General features: G+C 41.3%; 1 protein-coding gene across 1 annotated transcript in view; it reads left to right on the top strand.

The window, feature by feature from the left end:
• Positions 1-26,211, top strand: part of SBF1 (SET binding factor 1) — a gene marked incomplete in the record, with an annotated part of 3,250,730 nt that overhangs the window by 360,918 nt on the left and 2,863,601 nt on the right. Inside the window, 1 exon segment of the mRNA XM_044088658.1 lies at positions 20,480-20,617. Coding sequence (XP_043944593.1) covers positions 20,480-20,617 — 138 coding nt within the window.

Below are 26,211 nucleotides of genomic sequence, written 5' to 3'. Positions count from 1 at the left end.
GCCTGTGCTAGATATTGTGGATGATGTGTTCTCTGAGTCCATTTTATCTCCTGACTCTTTGCCCCCTGCTCCAGCCAAGCCAGATAAGTATTATAGAGTCCCTGACTCTCTCAAGTTTTTTTTACAAAAACCCTTCTGCTGATCCAGAAACTATTTCCCAGGGTCCAAAAGAGGTTAAGGCTTCCATTGCAAAAAATTCAGTACCCTCTGACAGAGATTACAGAGCTTTGGATAGATGGGGGAAGAAAGTATACACTTCTGCAACTTTAGCAGTAAGAGCTTTAAATTGCCAGTTTCACATGCTTAAGTACCAACAATATTTAATGGCTCAGTTAAAACAGAAAATGCTTGCAAGCTCAGAAGCTCCTGATTGTAAAGAAATGCAGGATTTATTGCATGCAGTTGAACAGGTGGGAAAACATACTCTGCAATGTGGTTTTGATTCTTTAGAGGCCTCTTGTAGAGCCGCAGTTAAAGGTTCTGTGATTCGAAGACATGCTTGGTTAAAAGAACAAAGTTTACCTGATGCATGTTAAGGCAAAATTATTGGATGCTCCTTTACAGCATGATACGTTGTTTGGTGTTAAGGCAGAAGAGGTGTTAAAGAAAATGGAGGATAAAGCTAAATCTATGCAAAGTCAAGGATTTCTTACAGGTACAGCCACCTCGGTTTAGCAGAAATTGGCCAATAAAGAATTGGTCCTTTCCAGTGTCAGACAGGCCACAGAGAGGCAGATACAGACGCCCAAGAGGCAGATCTCAACCCCAAGGCTCAAACAGACGACGACAATGGGGCACCTCAACCCCAAAAGGAGGTGAGGACAAGTCTCAACCTTACAGGAAACGGTCACAATGACTTTCCCCTTCGTACGCCAAACACGTCCCTTTTGGAAGCCCCCTTAGGGGGGAAAACTAGCACTTTTTTCTCAAAATTAGCAAACAATCACCCAAGACAAATGGGTTCTGAATATTGTGTCTCAAGGTTACAGATTCCACTTTCATACTTTACCAAGGCTAAAAGGAATGCCAGACCTGCCATAAAATCAATGGGCAGAGGCACAAAAACAAATTTCATCCCTCATGGACATGAGAGCTATTCAAAAAGTACCACAACAGGAACAAAGGGCAAGGATTTTACTCAAGGCTCTTCCTGGTCCCCAGAAAGGACAAGGCCTGGAGGCCCATACTAGACCTTTCAATTCTGAATACTTACCTGAGTATTCCGAAATTCAAAATGTTGACATTACAGCAGCTTCTACCCATGCTGGGCAAGAAGGCTTGGCTTGTTACTCTGGACCTCATAGAGGCATACCTGCATGTCCCTATCAGACAAAATTGCAGAAGATACCTCAGATTCAAAGCTGGTACAATGCACTACCAATTCTCTGCACTGCCCTTTGGCTTATCTACTGCGCCCAGAGTCTTCACAAAGTGCCTGGTACCAGTAATTGCATTTTGCAGACAAAAAGGAATTCAGATATATCCATACCTGGACGAATGCCTCATTCAATCAGAGACAAAGGACATTCTTCTACAGCATCTGGCGTTTGTAAAAAAGGTTGCTAATTTCTCTAGGGTACACAGTAAACGAAAAGAAGTTAAAACTAGTACCCTCACAACAGATTATAGTCCTGGGTGCCAGCTTAAATACAACGGCCCAGATGGCTTACCTCATGTCAGACAAACAAGTTCAACTAACTCAATATTTTCAATTACTGGCAAAGTCCCATCTCCCTGCAAGAAAAATTCTGCAGGCCCTGGGATTCATGGCATCCTGCATACTACTAATACCATATGCCAGACTGCATATGAGGAAATTACAATGGTGCCTAAAAAGTGTTTGGACTCAACACTCTCACAGTTTAGAAGCAGTAATACCAATGATCCCCTGCCTACAACAGGAGTTTCGATGGTGGGTACAGGCATGTCACCTAAACAAGGGTCAGCCTTTTTACCCAACCCACAGCCAGGCAAACTCTAACAGATGCTTCGGATTATGCCTGGGGAGCACACATGGCAGTAAAATGCATTCAGGGCAAGTGGACCAAAGACCAGATGCATCTTCATATTAATCAAAAAGAGATGTTGGCTGTTCAAAATGCCCTAACAGCTTTCAAGGACCTTCTACATCCAGGACAATTATTACTAAAGGCAGACAACACCACAGTAATGTGGTACATAAGCAAGCAAGGGGGCACTCATTCTTATCCCCTATGCAGGCAAGCCATGACCTTGTGGAACACAGCTCTAACCTATCAAGTTCACCTGCAACCACAATTCCTGCCAGGAAAGAAAAATACTCTGGCAGACAATCTAAGCAGAAATATCATGGACCCTTACGAATGGAAATTGAATCCACAAATCTTCAGCATGGTAACGCAAAAATGGGGATGCCCAGACATAGATCTTTTTGCCTCCCCACTGAATTGCCAACTACAAAAATTCTGCACAAGGACTTATCACAAACAAGCATGGAATGTGGATGCTCTTCTGTTCAGCTGTAAAAACCTAAAAGTTTATGCCTTCCCGCCACTGCCTCTCCTTTCAAAGGTACTCCTAAAAGCCAGACAAGAAAAACCACAGATGATCCTGATTGCGCCAGACTGGCCATGCCAGCAGTGGTACCCTATCTTAAGGAACTTGGCTCAAGGCCCACCATGGATTTTGCCTCAAATTCCACACCTTCTGACTCAAAACAATCAGATCCTGCACGGTCAGCTCCAAACCCTAAACCTGGCTGCATGACAGATACATTAGTCAAACAGGCAACACCTCTCTCTAAAGCTGTTATGGATGTCATTTTGGAGGCCAGGAGGCCTAGCACCAGGAAAGCTTACTTAGAAAAATGGAAGAGATTCTGTGCCTGGAACCAGGCTCAAAGCCTTGACCCTCTTGTTCCAAACATTCCTCAGATTTTACAATTCTTAACTGAGATGCTGGACAAAGGCCTATCCTTCTCATCAATTAAGATCCACGCCTCTGCCATTTCAGCACATTACAACACAGATCCTCCTTTATTCTCTCATCCCTTGCTAAAGCAGTACCTCAGAGGGGCTAAACACATAAGACCACCCCGGAGAGCACCAACACCAACTTGGGACCTCAATTTAGTTTTGGAAAAACTGACCCTACCACCTTGTGAGCTAGCCAATACAGTCAATCTAAAATTTTTATCATGGAAAACAGCTCTGCTCCTGGCAGTAACTTCAGCATGAAGAGTCCCAGAGCTACAGGCATTAATGGCAGTGAAACCTTTTATAATTTTTCATCAGGACAGGGTATCCTTAAGGACAAACCCTACCTTTATGCCAAAGGTGGTATCTAGTGTGGCTCTTAACCAAACTATCCATTTGCCAACTTTTTATCCAAACCCCCAGAATAAAGGGGAGACACTTCTGCATTCTTTGGACATACACAGGCAGCTACACTTCTACTTGGACAAAACAAAGGCTTTCAGGAAAACTGAGCAACTGTTTGTAGCATATGCTGCAGGATCACAGGGCAAGGCTATCTCAAAACAGACTATATCCAAATGGATAGGACACTGTATTCGGTACTGCTACACACAGCATGGAAAATCAGTCCCAGATAACATTAGGCCACATTCCACCAGGGCAACAGCCACTTCAGCAGCCTTTCTCAGAGGAGTACCTACCAAGGAAATTTTGGAGGCTGCAACTTGGAGTTCAGTGCACACCTTTACCAAGCATTACCACCTGCCTCTTTACTCTAAATCCAGAGCAGGATTTGCCACTGCAGTTCTGCAGGGCCTCGTAGCCAAGCCTAACTCTTTATAGACCAGCCACCCAACCTTAGCTTTGGGATTCTACCCAAGTGTAATGACTGCAGTAGTGTAACACGATGAACATAGTACAGTTTTGTACCTACCATAAATGTAGATGTTCGAGTGTTCACACTGTTGCAGTCCAGGTTACCCTCCCTCCATCCCCTCTAAACTAGCTGGACTTATCTATACCTTTCTATCCTATACAACCTTTGGGGTGTATTTGCTGGTAACTGTGAAGGTATTGTTTTTATTTTATATGTATATTTTTGATTAGCAATATGTATTGCGCACCTGACATCTGGGGCAAGAAAAACTGAAGAAAATGGCATTGGATGCATCTTGTATACCCCTGGCGCACTGACGTCAGGGAAGAAGCGACAGCAACCGACACCAGACCAAGACTTTGGAACTCTGGCTGACTATGGAACCGCCTGACGGCAGTATAACCCAAGTGTAATGACTGCAGCAGTGTGAACACTCGAACATCTACATTTATGGTAGGTAGAAAACTGTACTTTCTTGCTGAATGAATGGGTCTTTGGGCCCATGGTAACTTAACGGCTTGAAATGTCAAGGTTTTGTACTGTTGGGGGGGGTTATGCTAGACTGTTATCTCATTTATAAGACTAGTTCCCGAAATGTGGTAACTGAAAAAACAGATGCAATTTTTTTGTGGTAGATTTGTATGTGATTAGGACATGCTGTGAAATATTCCTTTTATAATTTTTGCAGAAATTGATGAACAGTCTTTGATAATTTATATTATGCACATTTTTTGTTTTTAAAAAAAGCCTTGCAAAAGTCTCTGTCATTGTACACTATACAAGAAGCTGTTGACGGATTTATACCAGTAACATTTTTTCTTTAGACATATTTGTTATATATATTATATCCCTCCCTCTCCTCCAACCAATCCACACCTTTCCCCCACCCCTTCCTCCAACCTACCTGACTCTAACTACCACACCCCCCTCCCATCTAATATCCCATTACCCTCCTCTCTATCACTTCTAACTCCAACTACCATGTTCTCCCTTGCTGCTAAAATCCTTCTCTATATCCATCCTCATCCTTCTTCTACTACCTCTTTACCATGCCAGCTCTTATACTGATTTCCATTTACATCCTCCACCTCTTCCTCCCCACCCCCTCCTTACAGCCCACTTCCACAACATCTCTGCCTCTTTAGTTCCCTCCCACCCCATCCTTCTCTTAAAAGTAAAACTTTTCCCAAGCACTAATAAATACTACAAACCTAAACCCATTCACTACCAGCCACTTCTAAGTACAAACCTAATAAACTTATTCCCCATCTCACTTACCTTTGCTTAGCCGGCGACATTCACCCCAATCCAGGACCAAACTTTTCTCCAAAAAACAACCCTAGCACCAATAACAATACCACCAGTAAATACCTCAAATTCCTCACCATCAATGCCCAAAGCTTAAAAAATAAATTAACCCTCCTTCATGCCTGGCTCAATCACAACTTACCTGACATTGTAGCCATCTCTGAAACTTGGCTAAAACCTCAAATAAGTGACTCCGGATTCCTTCCCCCTGGATTTCAATCTCTCCGATGTGACCGCCTAAGAAGAAGAAGTGGTGGTGTAGCTTTAATCTACTCCAACCACTTGTCAATCACTCTTTACCCTATCCCATCCCTTTTTTCAATAATGCTGAACTTGTAACTGGCCTATTAAAAATAAACAACCATAAAAACATCTGCATCATTTCCCTCTATATTCCTCCTGGTAACAACACCAATACCCTGGAAGACATCCTCTCCTGGACCTTCTCTGATATTAAGCTAGAAACCTACATTATGGGAGATGTAAATATTGACTGGGAAAGTCATTAACCCTAATCCCACCATAACAATCAACCTATTTAACTTCACTCAACTTACTAACTTCATTATTAGGTCTAACAAAACCAACCCCCCAGGCTCCATACTTGACTGGATCCTAGTATCTCATCCTAACAAAATCATAAAATCTGGTGTTATTCCTGACCCATTAGGAGATCACCTCCCTGCCTTCACCCTTCGCGCTATACCCACTTCCCCACATTCTCACCAGTACATTCATACTCGTAGCTTATCTAACTTTAACCCTACTGCTTTCTCTGACTCCCTTAAACTAATTAACTGGAACCACCTAAAAACTCTACCATTAGATGCAGCCGTTGACTATTTCAATTCAGCATTCATAACTGTCCTTATCTCCAGTAAGAACAAAAAGAGTTAAAACTAAGACCGCCCCATGGCTCACCAAAGATGCCAAAAAGATTATGCTACAAAGGGATAAAACCTGGAAAGCCTACCTCCAATACAAACAGCCAGAAATCTTGCTTAAATATAAACTGCTGAGAAACCTTTCCAAAAAACAAGTCATTAGAGATAAAAAGACTTACTACATCAAACTACAAGCAAATCATGGAAAAAACCCCAAACAATTCTGGAACTCTAATTCCCTCCTTAGGGCAGGTACAAAAAAGTAACCCCAGTCCTGACACCAGCAAATCTGACCTTGAAATTGCCTCACTATTCAGTACCTTCTTCACATCTTCTATTGTTGAGCTAACCAAGACCTTTACCAACAATAACCCTCCACCCCTCCCTGGTCAGTTTTCCCCTCTCTCCTCTTCTTTTGAATTCAAACCTGTCTCCACCAACCTAATAAAGAAACTTCTCTCTAAACTAAAGCCTTGCTCCAATGCCCCTGACAGCATTCCTTCCTCATTCCTAAAAATAGCCTCAGATGTTATTGCTCTGCCTATCAGCATCCTGATCAATAGATAACTACTTGAATCCTGTGTACCCAAACTATGGCGTACTGCATTTATTCTTCCATTCCACAAGGGTGGCAAAAACTGTAATGTCTCCAGTTTCCGCCCCATAGCCATTCTCTCCCCGATCTCCAAACTTCTTGAAAAATGCATCCACCTGCAGCTCTTGCCATTCCTTACCAAACACCAGCTACTCTCTGCTACCCAACACAGCTTCCGCCCAGGACACAGTACCAACTCAGCCCTTCTCTCCTTCTTACATTCTGTCAATTTAGCACTTGACTCTGGTAATATGGTATCCTCTATTCTGCTGGACAAATCTAAAGCTTTTGATACCATCTCCCATACCCACCTACTAAACCATCTCTCTAATCTCAACCTCTCCCAAAAAAACTCTTTCATGGTTCTCCAGCTATTTTTCTGACAGGTCCCAAGCCATGAAATGGGGCCAGGCCACCTCCAATTTCCTTCCTACCCCCACTGGAGTACCCCAAGGTTCTGTACTTGGCTCATTGCTATTCAATATCTTTATTAATGACTTCCACAAAGCCATACCTAATACCAAAATTGTGCAATACGCTGATTCCACTTTGATCTGCTGCTCCACTAATCTAACAGAGCTCCAATTTCTGACACAAACTGGCTTCTCAACCACTGAAAACTGGATGCTCCAAAATCACCTCTCACTAATGCCAACAAAGCTAAGATCCTTCTATTCTCTCCCTCAAAATCCTCCCCTCTTGATAAAAACTCACTTCAAATTACCAGCCTTAACTCCACTGTCGAGATCATACCCTTAGCCAAACTTCTTGGTGTCACCATTGATGATCACCTAAAATTTAACACTCATATCCAGCTAAATATCAAGAAAACACACGCAAAACTTGGCCTACTTTACAGAAACAACCACTTCCTCTCTCCTACCTCCAGACTAACTCTCGCCACAACCTATCTCCTTCCCTCTCTACTGTGTGGTGCTCCTCTGCTCACTAATTTATCTTCCACACTTACTTCCAAACTGAAAATATGTTGCAATAAAATCTCCATATTCGTCACCAATGCCAAATCCTCCTCTCATCACTGCACCTCCCTTCACTCATTAAACTGGCTTGAACTCCCCAATCAACTTGACTTTCTCCAAATCACTACAGCCCACAAATTATTGTTCCAACCCACTAACTGCCTTGCACTGTCCAATATGCTAAAACCAATGCACCCCCCTCAGATCCCTTAGATCTACCCAGTAAAACCTGATTACCGTTCACAAACTCAAGTGCCCAGCTGGTCAGCTTCTGTTATCCTTTTCCCCTAGCTAAAAAATGGAATGCTTTGCCCTCCACACAGAGGACCTGTGACAATCTTAGTAACTTTAAAACTCAACTTCATTCCTACCTCTGTCTAAACAGGAAATGCAACTGTACTCTTCAGCCCATACCTCTCAAGCTCTCCTCCCCTTTACTCCTGGATAACCTTCTTACCTTCCTAACCTCGCTCTCAAATGTAGATTGTATATGTAATTAAACAGTAAAATCTAGCTGTTATGCTATATGCGTGTCTTTTTCTCCTGAACAAAACTGTATTTTTTTTTTTTTTTTGAATGCACCCTGTTTGTAATGCAAACTGTCTGAAAACTATTTGTGTAAGTAAACTTTGTGTTGTGGAGCTTTTCTCCCCGGGCCTCCACTGAAAATGGGCCCCCCAAGCCCAGTGGACCTCCCCGGTCATCAAACTGGAATAAATAAATAATAAAATTAAATGGAAATGTTTATGGAAGAATTAAATATGCCAAGGTTAGAGGCAGGTGAGGCTCCGTTACTAACAGGATAGCAGGAGATGAGATAAAAATTGATATATATAGCCAGTCTACAGGAAAATCCCCAAGAATAGATAGTATTCCAGTGGAGTTTGGAAGCTAGGAGGGAAAAAATTAGCTATCTGGAAGGTTTTGTTTAATAGTATTTTAAGAGAAGTACCAACACACTGGAAGAAAGCAATGGTAGCTAAAGATACATCAGATCCAGCTTCATACAGGCCCACAGGGCCATTTCAGTTCTAAACCATGGTTATAAAATGTTCTGGTCTATAATGGCTGAAAGAATGGCGAAAGTAATGCCAAAATAGATAGATATGGATCAGTGTGGTTTTGTGGCGGGCAGGCAAGCATCTGATAACATTAACAGAATATTGATGATCCAGAGGGAAGCAGGATGTAAGACAATACCATTGTTGAATCTTGATGCCGTGAAAGCATTTGACAGAGTAAGCTGGGACTTTATGAGCAGGGCAGTGGAAGCATTTGCATTTTCTGAAAAAACTGTAAGCTGATTAGGAGGATATATGAGGGATCGGAGGTGAAAACTAAAGTGGATGGGGTCCTGTTTGATAATTTCTGCATGAGCAGAGGAGCCAGGCAGGGGTGCCCTCTTTCCCCTTTATTATTTGTATTATATTTGGAACCATTGGCAAAGAAAATAAGGTACTCAGAAATTCAAGGATATACTTTGCATGGTAGTCAAGAAAGGCTGTCTTTATTTGCAGGTGATATTATTTTATACTTAACAAAACCAGAAAGAGAGATTACAGTGTTGTGGGACATTTTGAAATAGTTTCAGATCTGTTTGGGATACAAAATTAATGAAGCTAAAACAAAGGCAATAGCAGTAAAATATGTACACACACACACACACACACGCATTGTTTCAGGACTATCCATATTTATGGGGACATGATAAAAATGAAGCATTTGGGAGTATGGATTAAAAATTATTCTAGTGTGGCAGCCAAGGATCTGTGGGAAGTGACTAAACAAAACATATGAAAACTGAGAAAATGGAAGCTTTGTTGTATGGATATGGTTAATAAGATTCAGGCAGTTAAAATGTTTAGTCTCTTTAGTCTTATAGACAGGCCAGGCATATGTTTATCAACCAGAGGAGAAGTTGTGGAAAGCAATTAATAAAGAGCTGAAGGACTTTATCTGGGAGGGGAAGATAGCAAGAGTCAAGTGGGATAAGCGGATTCTTCCAGTAGAACAGGGCGGAATGGGTTTACTGAATTCAAAGGGGTATTTCAGAGCTACACAGTTAAGACTCCTATACATAGCACAAGCAAAAATGGAAAGGGATGATGATGAAATGGGGGAAGTTATCAAGGAGAAACTGGGATTTTAGATGCAGGCCTTTAAGGAGAATAACAATCATACAGAATATATCCATAAAGTAGCAGAAAGTATTCCAAGAACTAAGCCAAAACGGGATTGGAGAAAGAGATTCTGCAGATAGGGATGACTGGAATTAGGGATATAGACAATAGGCAAGAGGGGGGCTGGAATTTATTGGGGAAAACTGGCAAAAGAACCAAGGTAGTGGGAGCAAATAACTAGAAAGGGAAAGATGATAAAATGGGAAGATGACAAGAATTTATTTGGACTGCAGGTTGGAGATTGCCTTCCCTATCAGGAATTGATGTCAGAGTATAGGCAGAAAGAAAGAGGGAGGTCTTAAACAAAAGACCCGACTGGCAGAGTTTTTAGTAGAATCTAGAATAGAAGGTGCCATTTAAAAATGGAATAATTATTAGTAGACCATATAAAATATTGCATGATAACTATAAAAATAGATCAGAAGAGGTTCAAAAGCGTTGGGAAGAGAGTTTGGATAAGCAATTCACAAAGAAACAATGGGAGAATATATGTGCGTTTCCCAAATATGCAACAAAGTCTAGAAGATGTAGGATTTTTGCTTGGAAATGTTTGCATTGATATTTCTACACCACAAGTAGGCTCCAGAAAAATTTTCCTCAGGCAGACAGCCAATGGTGGAGGTGTGACAAGGAAGAAACCGGTAAATGGGAACATATTTTCTGTGAGTGCAGTGAATTGACAGACAAGTATTCTCTGCGGGATGGACTGTTGGAAATGCTAGGTAGGCAGATTGGTCTGACAAGGGAGGTGATTTTTGAGTTATAATACAGAATTGGAATTGCCTAGACATGGTTTGGCCTTGCTGTGTCTAATAATGGTGGCTGCCAAAAAAGCAATTATTAGAAAATGGAAATCAAAATCTAAACCAGCTTTACTAGAAGTAGTGAATATAGTAACGGAGGTAAAACAATTGGAATTGAGATCTTTAGAAAAAGTTTGGAGCAAACTACATGGGAAAAATGGGAACAATACATACAAAGAAGGAATGAGATTTAAAAGGAGGCAGGACTTAAATGAGCTATATGTTTGGCTGAAAAAGATTGGGTAAGAGTATAGGTGATGTATAATATTTGCAACTGGGAGTGTGCCAGTATGATTTGTGATGTGAAATGCTTGCAACTAGGATTGTGTCTGTGTGGGGTTGTTTTCATTTGTATAAGTTTATGATTGCTTCTGTAGCAAGTGATGGTTTAATAAAGATTCTTTTTAAAAAAGGCAGGAATTGAATAATTTATGTAGTGTTGCTTAGGTTATATGATGTGTAACAATATATGTGAAGTAAAATGTTTTGTTAATTATAGTGTGATTACTTTTGTATATATGTAAGTTTGCCTATGTCACAAGTGATAATTCAATAAAGGTGTTTGTAAAAAAAAAAAAAAAAAATTGCCGTGTCCTGTTTGTAAGCCATGCAGCTATCCATCTGCTATCAGACTAAGGTATCTATCAGAATTGCCTGCATGGATTGTTAGTCCATCCATGGTATTTCCATGGAAAAACTAGAGAGAGAGAGGTTCTAGCCAACAAATAAAAAGAAAGGTATGTCTGGAGGAAAAATTACCCAAGGGTGGTAACCAGTGGAATGTCTGCTCTCTAAACAGACATGTAAAAACTTTGCATAAAAGTGTTTACATCTCGCTTACTAATAACATAGCTAACATGCTGCATGACCTGCATTGTTTTTGCACCACCATAGTAACAGGTTTAGGATCTGCTTTATACTTATCCTTACATCTCTTTAGGACTCCTTGTGAATTCCTTTATGTAATGATCTTTTTTACCATCAAGCTCCAAATTCTGCATTAAAAATCATTATAGGTACACCATAAAGCTCTATAGTTCAGTTAGAACTGCATAATGAGCGTCTCTTCAACCAAGGAAATTCAGTCCTTCACCTTATTCTCCCCTTAAGAGATTGACTCTTAATTCTTACATTTGCTGCCTGTCTTCATACTATTAGGCTGGATCTCTGAAGATATTAAGATGCACTTATTTCCATGGCTTATAATTAATGGTTTCCAAACTACACTCAGTCCCTCCACTGACTCTGTCTGGACTTCCCATGAGATTTTACATTACTGTTGAACACCTGTTTTGATGTTCCTGTCTGCAGCCTAAGGTGAGTTTCCATAGTCATATTTATACTTTTTTTAAACATCTTTATTGAATTTTCAGTTGCAACACGGGCAAACTTATATTTATATAAAAGTAATCACATCTACAAACTGTATACATCACATATGCTTTTCTATACAACATAATTAAACCAGCGTTACATAAATTTATTTTCTGCTGTCTCTTAAACCTCATTCCTTATCCAAAATATTTTTGCATGTATTGTATCCATAATCTCCATTTTTTCTATGTAAATTAATCCTGCCCTTTTCTGAAGATCCCACTTCCTCTTTTTTGTCTCTGTTACTATATTCACCACTTCAAGTATGGCTTGTTTAGACTTTGAGTATGTATAGACAATTCAATCCCAGCAAAAAATCATTTCATTAGTTACACTCATTTGTGTCCAGAATTCCTGACAGAGTACTTTGGAGGGAATGTTTAAAGTCCACAAATTCATTGCACTCTGACATTTGCTGCCAGGTACCTCTTTTTTCCCCGTTACATCTTCCCCATTACACCGCCACGGTTTGCCATCTACTTGATGAAAAATTGTTTGGAGTCTGCTTGGGGATAAAATTACCCATGCAAACACTTCCTGGCAAAAATCCTAAATCTTCTAGATTTTGTGGCATATTTGAGAACCATACATGTATCCTTCCACTGTTTCTTTGTGACTGGCTTATCAAACCCCTTTTCTCATCTTTTTTAACCTCCAGTAATGGATTCCTATAATTATTATGCAATATTTTATATGCCCTACTAATTATCCCTTTTTAACAGCAGCTTCTGTTTTTGGTTCAGCTAAAAACTCCACCAGTACAGGTCTTTCATTTAGGATTCCCCTATCACTTTCTCTGCCTATACTATTTCAATCCCTGGTAGGGAAGATTTGTCTCTAGCCTACAACCCAAATATCTTCTTGGCCTCTTCCCATTTTGTTATATTTTCCTCTCTAGTTTTATCCCCAGTACCATTGTTCCTTTGCCAGCTTCCTCCAGTACTTTCCAGCCCCCTCTTGCCTATTCTGTGTAACCCTAATTGTAGTCATCCCTGTCAGCAGAATCTCCTTTTTCCATTCCTGTGTTGGTTTAGTTCTTAGTATATTTTCTGTTGCTTTATAAATAAAGTATTCTGTTTGACTGTTGATGTTCTGACTAAGTCACTGTTGCAGTATTCTTAACTGATGGGTTGTAGCTTGCAGGACATGGGTACTAAATACTTACCTGTGCTCATTGGAGTCAGGTTATAAAATTTCGAGGTATGTTTGAGATCCTCTGACTCATGCCACCATCCCGAACTTAGGTTGTTGCACCTGATGGACTGTGATTGTTTGGTCGATTGGTACCATAGCTTTGCTTTTTTGATCAGGTGCATGCTCCACTGGGGATCCTTCCTTCTAAACTTTTTACTGTTAATTGTTGTTAGATGTCAGCTAGAGGGGTAAGTGCGAGTGCGATAAACAAATTCTGTACAAAGACTTGCACACCCAAGTGCGTCTTTTGTCTAGGCCCTGAACATGACTGTAAGTCCTGCTCCATCTGTCAGTCATTTGTTTCTAAAACCCTGCAGTAAAGTTTATCCACACTCCACTTTCTCAAGATCCATCCTCTCAAATGCTTGGTCTACTCCACCATGGCAGAAGGCCCAGCCATCAGCCTCTCTCCTAAAAAAAAAAAAAAAAAAAAAAAAAAACTTAAAGACCTATAGAGGATTCCCCTGCCATTGTATCAGAATCAGATGTACCTGCTGAGGTGGTTAAACCTGCAGTACGCCAGTTATCTTGTCACAAACCCACTACTGCGACCCCCACTAGAGGCTAGCACTGCTCCTGAAACCTTGCAGATGACCAAATCCACCTGTGAAGTGCAACTCATTATCTCTGAGCCTTGAGGAATTCCTCAGATCCTTGTGTGGGAAGAGATTCCCAGTTCCCTGTAGAAATGCCCCAAGGCTAAGAATGCCCTAAGCTGCTTCAGATGGACATCACCCCTAAGAAGAAAAGCAAAAGTTTAAGCACTCTGTCCCCTCCTGCATCCAGGAAGGAAAAATGGATTGATTTGTTTCGGGGGTTATTCAAGTCAATCATGTCTTTCAACCCACCTTACTTTGTGACTTGGCCTTGTCAGGTCACATCACACAAACAGGCCATTGATTCTTCCTCCTCTGATGAGGACCCTGACCTGGGAGTCTCATCTTTCTCTCAACTACTCTTCCCAGTTACATTTTCCAGAACAGATTTCCCCAGATTTGGGTGAGTCGCACACTCCAGATTTCCCCTTACAAGAGGCCTCCTTTGGAGAAACCTTACAAAGCTTGATGAAGCATTTTGAATGGCAATCCAGAGAGGTATTTGAGGTGCAAAAGAGATACTACAACTTATTACAGATGGGCACTCTTGATCCTCTTCCAGTTCCTCCAGTGCTGGATGCTTACCGGGATGCATTTCAGACCAGTTCTTCGACACTAGATTCTCGGCCTCCTGGTGTGCAAAGTTGTTGATGAACTAAGGTACCTCTGCAAAAAAACTGTCAGATGCACCTACAGTTTCCCTGGCCTCAGAGAAACCTTCCAAGTTGCCGCCTGGCATTAATGTTCTCCCTAATGACAAGGACAGTGGAGCAATGGATAATTGGGGTAAGCATGTGTATACTTCCTCCCTTTTAGCTTTCAGAGATATACATTACCAAAATCACATGAGCAAGTACTTAACTCTCTCTGCTACAGTCCCTAAGCAATGCCATCAATGAGACCCAGACACTGAATCAAGAAAGTTTTCATAGTTTTGTTTCTCTCATGAATTTTCTTGTGTGTTCACTTCACCTTAGCTCTTATTTGTGAAGATTTGGGGAGCGGTCCTTCTACATACAAGATTGTGGATAAAAGGGAGGACCTTGGTAGCTTGGCAAAGTGCTGAGCTTGCCTGCGTGTTGATGTCATTGAGTCCTTTGAGTCGAGGAAAATGGACTTGATCCTACACAGCTGTTATTACATACATAATTTCTGTTTGATTATGCGTTTCCGGTAGAATACTATACTTTGAGAAGTAACAGGTATGTAATACTGAAAGCACAATGTAAGTAAGCAAATTGAATGTTCTTCTGAAGTAGTAACTTGCTTCTGATGATGCAGGATGATTTTCTGTTGAATACAAAGTAATACCTGAAGCCTGGATTACATCTTTTTCTAGGTTTCCCTATGTAGTCACACAGGTGAATAAAAATGCTAAAATATATTGAATCTTTTTTCATATATACAGTAAATTTCAGCTTCATCATCTAAAGCTTAAATAGAAATTAAATTGTGTAGAACACTGATGCATGAGAAAATGATCGCAGCAGTTTTTGACATTGGTAAGACAAAGTGGATTGAACCCCTCATTGTTTGAGTGTCGACCCTATCCTAGACCCTTCCGTGATCAAGTGAAAGTGAATCCATAGAGGAAAAGAGAATCTAATTCAATCAGTTGGAGTGGTATGCAGTTTTTCTTCCTTGGCCTGAAGACTTTGGAGGGGACCCAAGACCATAACCTCTTTCTTTGGTTGGTCAGTGTCATGCTCTGATGTCCCTTGTGCAGAGAAACGAAAAAATCAGTAGAGCCAGCAAACAGTGACTAAAGTAGATATGTTTATTTAAATATGGGAGAACATGAAACACAAAAATGGAGCAGACCGGTTTCGGCCATCTAATCCAGTCTTCTTCAGTGCATTAAATCCAGAAAGCATACAAGCACCTATTTATAGTATAGCCCCACCTGCGGTTACTTTAAGTAAATTACACCAATTCATTAAAAGTATTCATTCAATCCTGGAGAAAACAAGGCACCTAATTTAATTATCCATTTTTTCCATATTGTTTCATAGCTGATGCCATCCTGATGTATTATTTCTGTTGCCCTGTATTCTGTCAATAACTGTGAATCTGAATGTGGCTTTTGGGTGTTTCTCTGTATGTTTGTATAAAGCATTTGTTGTTGTTTTTTTATTCTGATGTCACTTAGATGTTCTAATATCCTGAATTTGACATATCTGGATGTCTGTCCCACATAGAAAGCTGAACAGCTTTATACCTTGTGCAGAGAAAGACATGTCTGACAATAGGCTACAAGTTGTAGGGAATCTGAATTTGCTGTTTAATTTCTCCAAGTTTTTCGGATTTCTAATACTGTGACAGGAATGGACCCCATTCCTAAGTCTAAGTGTAATTAAAGTTCTTGAAATTAGTATTGTTTCAGTTTTTGATGTTATCCAAAAGTGCTCTTTGCTGCAACCACAATGGGCCCAGAAATGACTACTCCTGCAGTTCGTATGGAGTTACATGTATTGGCAGCATTTCTAAATATGACTGTAAATTATTTTTCTTATGCTCGTACTACTGTCTGAACTGTCTGGGTGTCTTCCTTCCACATTGTCATCGTTTCTGCCTGAAAATCCTGGTAATTTATGACTTTGTGTCTTTCTGTACACAATACCACTGGGTGTAACAGTTTCAATGATTAACGCTACTTTTGTCTTCTTTTAGTGCTGCGGTAGCGTTGTCTCACAGTAAGACGTTCACCGGTTCGACTCTTAGCTAGAGCGTCTTCTGCGTGGAGACATGCGTGAATGGGCGTACCTTCATTGAAGGTTGTGCGTTAGGGCTGGCAACTCAGCATGTAAAAATCAACTGCCAATCATTAGCGGACCGGAGTTCCGCTGTGGCGACCCCTAACCGGGAAAAGCCGAAAGACACAACAACTGTATCTGTTTTTTTTCACAGCTATTTTTTTAAGCTGTTGGTAATGGGTGATCCCATGTGATATAAACTTCATTCTCTATAATGCGTTGTGGCTGATGTTTTAAATGCTTTTCAGCTACTTCAGTATTGTAATGTGTTCATAATCCCCAATGCAACCATCTTGTCACATTATTATGTCTTTCAGTATACAGACCCTCGCACCCAGCAGCAAGATGTATGATTGTTTCCAATTCTGTTTTATGAAACCTGCATCGTCTGTTTCTCCCACATGTTCAACGGACATTGTAAACCAAAGTGTACATGGTCTACTGTCCTCGGCTGCCAGTATTAACCATTCAACATTTGGTTTAAATTCACCTCTCCTTAGCCATTCCTGTGTCTGATCCTGATCGACATGAGGTTATTCCTGGAGTTTTCTGTACTTGCAACTATATTTATGACTTTTCCATACTACTTGTCTTCTCATCTGATCCATTACCTTGCATATTCTTTTGTTTTATGGCACATTCAGTTGCTGCTTGATTTTTGTTTACTTCTGGATTGAATTCCATTCCTGCTTGGCACTAATATGCTTTCACTAAATACAGCAGGGAAGTCATCTGGGATGACTTCTCATGTTTTAAAATTTTCACTATGTTTGGATCTTAAAACAGCCAAAAAACACAGTTTCACAGCAAATTCCAACAGCAAAAACAGACTATCCGGACCACCAGGCTGATAAAACAGTAGTTTAATAAAATGCAGTAGGTAATGAAATGCAGTAGGTTATTGCAACATATTAAAATGAAAATACTTTCAAGAGACTAAGTATTTTGTGCAGGGGCATATTTTCACATGGCCAAGGGATGTCCCTTCACGGAATCAGCCTTCTGTGACATCTAATCGGCAGGGTAATGAACATTCCACCTTAAATTCAGGTGTAAGAGGCAATGGAGCTGAAGTAGGGACCAGGATGGAAGCGATGACATCATCAAACATAGACACAGCATCTAGGCAAGACTCCTGTGGAGGTGATTAACCAGCAGCAGACAATGCCACAAAAGACATCTAACACCACACAGATGGTGTTAAACAGTGCTAATGTGCTGGGAGCTCGACCAAAAACCATGAGCACCTCTTTTCCCATTTTACGTGTCCTGTGAAGAAGGAGAACCTGAACAGAGGTCATTCGTTGAATAGCAATGCAAAGAGGTGAAAAACATCAGGAACCCACCATTACGTCCAATTGTATCTGGAAGAGGGTGGGCTACTGAACATGCTTCTAGATGGGTAGAGGCTCTTTTAAGAAAGTGTTTGGTTTCTGTACCTAGAGTATTCAAGGACACAGCTCATTTTTTGCAATCTTTACACAGTCATGAAGGTCCCAATGCTGACTGTACAGATTACTTGTTAGTAACCCTGGATATAAACAGTTTGCTCACAGTAATAACAAAAGAATATGGCTTAATGGCCATTGAGGCGTTTTTGCAACAAGTACAAATCTTGAATCAAACTGATATTGATAGTGTATGTTTACTGTTGGACTTTGTGTTGAGCAACAATATTTTTATGTATCATAATTGCTTTTATTGTCAGAGCAGGGGGGTGGCCATGGGCATCCGCTGTGCAGACTCGTATGCCAACATAGTGTTGGTGTATTGGGAGGATCAAGCAATATTCAAGGCAAACCATTTATGGAGGGGGTACCTGAGTTACTACGTCAGTTTTGTGGACGATGTCTTCATGCTTTGGACAGGGGCACAGGAACAGCTTTATGAGTTTACCTACCTGGAAAGTACCACTGATTTTTTTGAGGTTTAGTATTTCACTCTCTGATACAACTGTAGATTTCTTAGATGTCAGAGTGATGAAAAAAACAGCGCAATGGATTGAGACTGTGTTATGTAGGAAGGGATGCTGGAGGAATACTCTCCTAGCCTATGATAGTATGCACCCCAGATATACATTTAAGTATACTGCTCCGGGACAATTTTTTCGAACATCTAGGTTGTGTACTAATGATGAGAGAGAGAGAAGTCTGCAGAACTGATGGTGAATTTAAAAGCAAGGGGATATAATCAGAACATAATACAGCGGGCATTTAATAAAAGTAAAGAACAGAGGTTGAACAAAACAAAACCCTGGTTTTCTGGAAATGTACAGGTGCATGACAGGGAGTCTGATATAAGCAGGCAGCCCCCTTCGAGTTACTTAGAATTATAGTAACAATGTGGGGGGCATGTGTGACATTATTTGCCAAAACTGGAAAATCTTGTTAACTGATGATAGAGTGAAGGCATTAATAACTCAGGAACCCACATTTTGTTTCAAACGTAGTAAGAATTGAAAGGATTTGCTCTGTCCAGAACAACAGGGGGTTAGGAAACCTGTCATGAGGCAACAAGGGACATTCCCCTGTAGACACTGCAAAGCTTGTCAATATATTAGACATAACATATTAATTCATCCACTGTCTGGAAAGAGCTATTCATTGAAACAATATGCTGACTGTTTGGCCAGCCATATTATGGACTTGGCTGACTGTATGCAATGTTGTTCATTTTATGTCGGTAAAACGAATTGTAGATTGAAAGACAGGGTGTTGCAACATATGTCAACTATACGTACAGCCAATGTACATAATGCCCTGTGTCAGCATGTTAAAGCAGTACCCTGGGCATGTATTTTCTTTTATGGTTTTGCAGGTTATCCATCCAACCAGGAGGGGGTGATTTGAGAAATATAACAGAATGCAGTGAAACTAGATGGATAATCAATCATAGAGCACCTGTTTTGAATGGTATCATTCCTATCAAGCCTCTTTTAAAAAAGAAGAGGGCTTTTTACTGAGTCTTTGATTGGCTGTTATTTTAAAAGGTGTTCATAACTTTTGTATGTTGTCTGAAGAAGTTTTTTTTAAACCTGAAAGCACTAACCTACTGCATTTTATTACCTACTGTATTTTATTACCTACTGTATTTTATTAAACTACTGATTTTTTATCAGCCTGGTTGTCCGGATACCAAATGAAAACAGTTCTGTGAACCAGATAAGAAATCAGATGCAAAAAACAGAGAATACAAGAAAAAGAAAAATAATCTGGTTCCACACAGCAGTGAAAATCAATATGTCCTTTATTGTAGTAGGTAAGCGCTTTCTCGGAATAACATCCGCTTCATCAGACCAACAAAGATAGAATAGCAGTTACATTTTTAAACACTAAAGCATCCAATCAAAAATCAGATAAAATGAGCATCATAGCTAAAAGCCATGTGATAAAATACATCTGTAGAATATATAGATCATTAAAAAATTGAATAAAACAGATTAAATGAACAATATGTACTTAAAACTGCTTTGCAGTGGGTTCCTATTAGTGGATTTGCAGTCTGTTTAATAAAGTTCATGAGTATGAGAAAAGGTAGGATTAAATACAACAGGCCCAAAAACAATATAAAAAAAAATATAGGTTGACCTCCTCCATGTCAAAATGTGTTTAGTTTATTTCTGATTTAAAATACTGTTTTGCTTCACCTCAGAAGTCCTAGACTAGGACCAGCAGGAAAGCTGTGAAGGGATTGGGGCCCAAACGTTTGGTCTTCTACAACTCTGCCTGAGCTAATAATGGTTTGAGCATGTGGAAGGTGCCCTTCATCTTAGAAAACTGTATAGCTGTTCTATCCTTTGCAGGATGTAACACTATGTAACTAAAGCTACTGCAGCAGTGATCATTTGAACATCTACTGTTATGGTAAGTTTACTTGCACAACTGTAGTTTCTGTGCTTATTCTTTCTTACCAGTGTTTATTAAAATTTTCAGTCGTAAAACTTTGTAATTCATTTTTTCTCATCTTTTATTCTCTTACTAGTTTTGCCAGCCCAGCGGATGGCAGCTGTTCACAGATAAGAAGCCAGCCACTTTTTTTGTAGCTGTCCTGACTGATATTAATTCAGAACGGCATTACTGTGCCTGTTTTACATTCTCTGAAGCAGTTGAGAGCACACAGGTAAGTCCTTTGACTGTGAGATTTACTGAAAGGGAAAAACAAAATGTATTTATTTTTTCTTCAGGAATAATGCATACAAACTTATTTGAGGATCAATGAATAGTTACTTTGTTGGATTCAAACAAAATGTTTATATTAGTGCAATTTGGATAATACAGTTTTGGCTGCTGTTCATAACCATAAACATAAGATAAGCTTTTGAAGTAATGCAGTGTGACACCTGTGTCCTCTTCTCAGAAGTTCCCAGGGGGATGGCATATGAATGCCAGTGAAAAGATAAGACTGGCAAAGACAGAAAATGGAAGACTTGACAATGTTGCTAGGGAGAGTGGATGTGTGTCATGGTCACAAATTGTATATCATAGGATCACAGAAGGTTACTAGACTAATGGCCCTAGGGCCTTTACAAGCCTAGTAAAGTACAAAACCTGTTTCCAAGAATGTCAAGGTATTAAGCAGAACTAAGTCAACAACTACTGCCCCTGTCCAAGAGGGACACAGTTGAAACTTCTGGGATGAATTTGTGGTTTCCCATCCAGTCATCCAAATTACACTCAAATAGGGTCAGCGAGGGGCTCTGCTGCACCTGAATTGGGAGTGTGTTTTAGAGGAGAGGTGAGCTCTCTGAGATGCATCTGCCTCTCCAGCAAGTCCTGTTGATGTCACGTACTAGGTTGAGTTCTCTAGAGTGAGTGCATCTTATACCATTTGATTTACGAATGTGCAGCATTTCCGTTAGAGTAGGATCTGAGATTGCTTTATATGCAAGGCAGAGGTTGCCTCTGAGTAGTTTGTAAGATACAGTGTCTAGTGACAGTGATTTCAGTCTGTCAACGTATGACATATGCTAAAGAACACTGTATTTTCTTTGTAAGAAACCTTTGAGGTCTTTCCAGTTGCTGCAGGTGCCTGTTAAGGTATATACCAAAGGTAGCATTGTACTCTTATTGGCCTGATGAGTGAGGAGTACAGGTGGGTTATAACCTCTTTTGTTCTGAATGCATTGCCCTTACTTATGAGGTGGGCGACAGATAGCCTTTGTTACCACTGTGAAGATGTGGTGGACAAGGGAAAGATTGCTGTTGAACTGTCTGCCCAAATCTCTCACCACTGATTGCATGCTTAAGGTGTAGTTACTAATATGGTAATCTGCAAGGACATTGCCGATGCCAAAGGGGATGACGCATTGAGTTTTATCCCATGACTTTGGCACCAGTCACTTGTCTATGTAAGGTCCCTCCTGTGTGGTTTTGACATCATTTGGGGACTCTGACTTCACCCATTCTGCAGTCATCCGCAAACATTGTCAGCCATATGCCTTTTGTTTTAGTCTGTACATTTGAGAAGTAGATTCCAAACAATAGGGGCCCCAGCACAGATCCCTGTGGAACACTACTGGTTATGGGTCTACTGGTGGAGGTAGTCACCTATTTTGACTGTGTAGTCCATTGGTGAGCCAGTTTATAACACACCTGACAATATACGGGTTGATCTCCAGCTGAGTGAGTTTATCAATGATCCCTCAGTGGGTAATAGTGTCAGAGACCTTGGCCAAGTCTAGGTAGGCCATATGTATGGATTTGCCTTCATCCAGGGCTTTGGGGCCTGTCTCAAAGAAGTCCACCAAGTTCAAGAGGTAAGATCTCCCTTTAACAAAGCCAGATTGAGTTGGGTCAAGCATTTGGAGATCTCCTATATCTTTGAAAAGGTCCATGATTTTTTTTCCATAGCCTTGCAGATTAGGCTGGTCAGGCTTATGACTGTCTAGTTCCCAGGGTGTGTGCAGGCACCTCCTTTATGTAACGGGATCTCAGTTGCTGTTTTCCATTCAGCAGGTACAAAACCATTGCTTAGACTGTGGTTCAAAGGAGTACACAGCAGTGCAGCTAGTTCTTGTTTTAGTTCATTTAGAACACCGGCTGGGATATTATCAGGTCCCATAGAGGCTGTGTTTTTGACTTTGGAGAGAGCGTTTATGACCTGCTCCTTGGTGATACTAGGTGGAGAGCAGGTGGTAGAGATGCTTTGGGGGATATGTGGCAGGGAGGGGGAAGAACCTATCAGCTAGCAAGTTGGCTATTTCTGTGGGTTCAGTATATGTGGTGCCATTAACAAGCAGTTCTGCACAGATCTGTTTTTTTTCCTTTAAGTTTTCTGACGTAGCTAAAGAAGGCCTTATGTTTATCCTTAGTAGAGGAGGCCAATTTGGATTCATAGTTAGTTTTAGAATGCCTTGTCAGGTGTCTTATTTGTTTAAGCCAAAGAGGGAACGCTTCCAATTCAGAGACAGTTCCTTCCTGCTCTTGGACAGCAATTTCTTTCTCTTATTGTATAACCTGTTAATGGTGGATGTCCAGCAGGCAGGCTTGTTCTTTCTTGAGGATATTGTTTTGATCCTGTCAGGTACATTTGAGTCAATACATTTGTATAGATGCTTATACAAGGCATTGGTGTAAATCCCAGTATAGGGGTCCTTGCCATCAGTGAGGGTAGAAGCTATGAAGGTATTAATGCCGTCATGTATTAGGATGTAATTGGCTTTGGAGAAGTTTTTTAGTCTTGTTGCTGCTAATGGTGGTCAGGTGTTATTGTTAATTCTAATGAGACTGATTTATGAACAGAGCTCACTAGGGATGGCCGCACACATGGGGTGGTGCAATGATCACCCATGTTAGTGAGCAACAGATCCAGAGTGTTTGTGCCCCTTGTGGGGATGCCAACCAAACTGGTCCAGGGCATTGGAGTTGAAGTCCAAGAACCTTTGGGCAAATGTGTTAGTATGCATATAATTTACCCAGTCTATGGATGGGTAGCTAGTCACCTAAAACCAGGGTGTTTGGATGTATTTTGAGTGATTCAAGTAAATCTAAGTATGCAGTGTGGGTATCCTGGTTTTATGGAGGGGGTCCTATGACTGGCAGTAACTTGGAGAGGTGTCTTACCTAAAGTCAATTGGACCTGGATTTGTTCAAGGGAATTGTTTTGTTAAACCAGTATAGAGGTGTATTTATCTTTGAATATTGATTCTCCACCTCCTTTAGTTCTCGCAGTTTGTTTGTGGTCTGAATATGTGGAAGGTGTTATAACCTGGTATGGCTGGGGTGCTTTCCATGGCCTTAAAAAAACAAGTCTCTGTGACTGCACAGATGTTAGCATCTTCTAAGGTGAGGGCTGATTTAAGTAAGAGCAGATGTTCTTCATGTTTCACTGCTGCAGTCATCACATTTGGGTTATCTCTGCCAGGGTAGCCCTCGGCCAGCCTGAATGCCAGAGATTTTGTTTTTCTGCATTGGTTGCTGTCATTTGAGGACTGACATCAGGTTGTCAGTGGTATAAAAGGAGGCATCCAACGCCATTACATCAGTCTTTCTTGCTGTGGAGCCCGAAGCAGAAGCAGTTTGCACGAGTGCCGGTTGGCCGCTGCCTGAGTTTTGTTTCTGAATTGAAGTTGAAGTCTTTGAAAGCTACGTACCCTGTTGGGGATCCTTTTTTCTTGCTCTAACCGATAACAGAAAAAGTTAATAATTGTCTTGCCTGTGGAAAGCAAATACCACACTGGGACTTCCACTCTTACTGTGTCACTTGCCTAGGCCCAGACCATGACATCCCTCGTTGTCGCTTCTGTGCTTTAACGCCAGGACTATTCATTGTTGGGCCCTTATTGTAGCCACATACTTCTGTTTACAGTTCTTGAATTCCGATATGGCTACGGTAAGCCATCTGACAGCAGATTTTCCGAAAAAACATAAAGATAAAGCCAGAAGACCACACAGGATCACACCTTCCAACGAAGCTTCCGTTAAGCTGGTTGTCAGTCCTCTGTAACTCAGCGAGGTGCTTTCGCAGCCCCTGATGCCCGCTTCAGTTATTTCGCAGGCAGCTACCGGGACCCTTTTGGAGTCTGGTATGCCGCAGAACTCTTTGTCTGAGTATCCTGCAGTCGTCTCTACCTCGGATGGGTCCGGAGCCACTGTGCAGACACTGGCTTCCTAGGAAGTCGTTCACAACACCGAATCCCGACATAAACAGACACCTTCTTTCACAGCTACCGTTCTTTCGAAAACAACTTTCCTTAGGAGCAGGGGTCGAACCACACCCTAGAAACAGACTACCCATTCTCTGGTGCCTGCTCCCTTGCCTCAGTCTCAAATGCTTAAAATGGTAGAAGACCTTGTCATGCTGATTAGGGAAAGCCAAGCCACTCCCTCAAGAAGGAAAAGAGATCTGTCTCCAGTAGTTTGCCTGAGCAAGAGTCAGATGAATCCGATGCATCTGACTATGAAGAGATTCAGCCCCTCTCCACATGTGAGGATTCTGATGCAGAGGAATCCATTCCTTCAGCCTCTCCCCCAGAAGATTTTTCCTTTGGGGAAACTGCATACCTTAAGGGAGCATTTCCAATGGGAGAGTCAAGGCTACCCACAGTCTGAAGAGACTCGAGAGTTCCTGGACCTTCCACAACACAGGCCCTTAGCCACCCCCCCAGTCCTAGATGTGGATGATGCCTTCCTTGAATCTAACTTGACTCCAGACGCCCTCCCTCCTGTTCCCAGAAAACCAGACAGGTACTGTAGAGTCCCTGACTCACAAATATCTTTTTAAAAATCAAACAGCTGACCTGAGGTCATTACTCAAGGGCCTAAAAGGATTAAAGCAACCTCAGCTATGGATCGCACCCCCTCAGACAGGGATTCCCGAGCACTGGACAGATTGGGTAAAAAAGCATACACCCCAGCTACTCTTGCTATCAGGGCAATAAATTGTCATTTCCATATGCTTAAGTATCAGCAACATACCTTGGAACTCCTTAAAACAAAAATTTCTTCCTTTCCTGCATGGGCAGAATCTAAGGATTTACAAGACTTAATGCATTCTGCTGGTCAAGTAACTAAACACACTTTGTACTGTGGTTTTGAGGCCCTAGAAGCTTCTTGCAGGGCAGCAGTCACCGGATCTGTCATTAGAGGACATGCATGGCTTAAGGAACAACCTCTGCCAGACCATGTCGTATCAAAATTGTTGGATGCACCCTTGCTCAAAGAACGTATTTGGCACTGAAGCAGAAGAGGTCTTAAAAAAAATGGAAGATGAAGCAAAATCTATGCCGACTGTTAAAGATTTCTTACAGGTCCAGCCCCCTAGGTTCAGCAGGCATTTTCCCACCAAACACTGGTCCTTTCCTGCTCGGAGTAGACAGGGCCAGTTTAGGGCCCGTGGAAACAGACCCCCCCCCCCTGACAGCAGCCCCAGGGATTGCAGCGATCTAAGCAGTGGACTACCTCCACTTCAAAACCAGGGAGTTCTAAGCCACCCCCTTATGGTAAGAACTCACAATGACTCGCCCCTTCCCAACCTCACCTCTGCCCACCTTCACATACTCTCCTAGGAGGAAAACTCCCCTTTCACTCAAGCACCTGGGCCACCATTCCAAGAACCAATGGGTTCTGAACATTGTGTCTCTGGGGTACAAATTTTCCTTCCACACCCTTTTAAACCCAAAAGGGTTTCCAGATCTACCACCAAATCATTGGGCAGAGGCTCAAAAGCAAATCCATTCCCTGCTCTCCTTGGGGGCATTAGAGCACATTCATGCA

Source organism: Protopterus annectens, chromosome 11.part0 (assembly GCF_019279795.1).
Source record: "Protopterus annectens isolate FY-2018-M chromosome 11.part0, PAN1.0, whole genome shotgun sequence".
Classification (NCBI taxonomy): Eukaryota; Metazoa; Chordata; order Ceratodontiformes; family Protopteridae; genus Protopterus; species Protopterus annectens.
The sequence above is the reverse complement of the archived record's forward strand: the minus strand, read 5'-3'. Positions and strand labels throughout refer to the sequence as shown.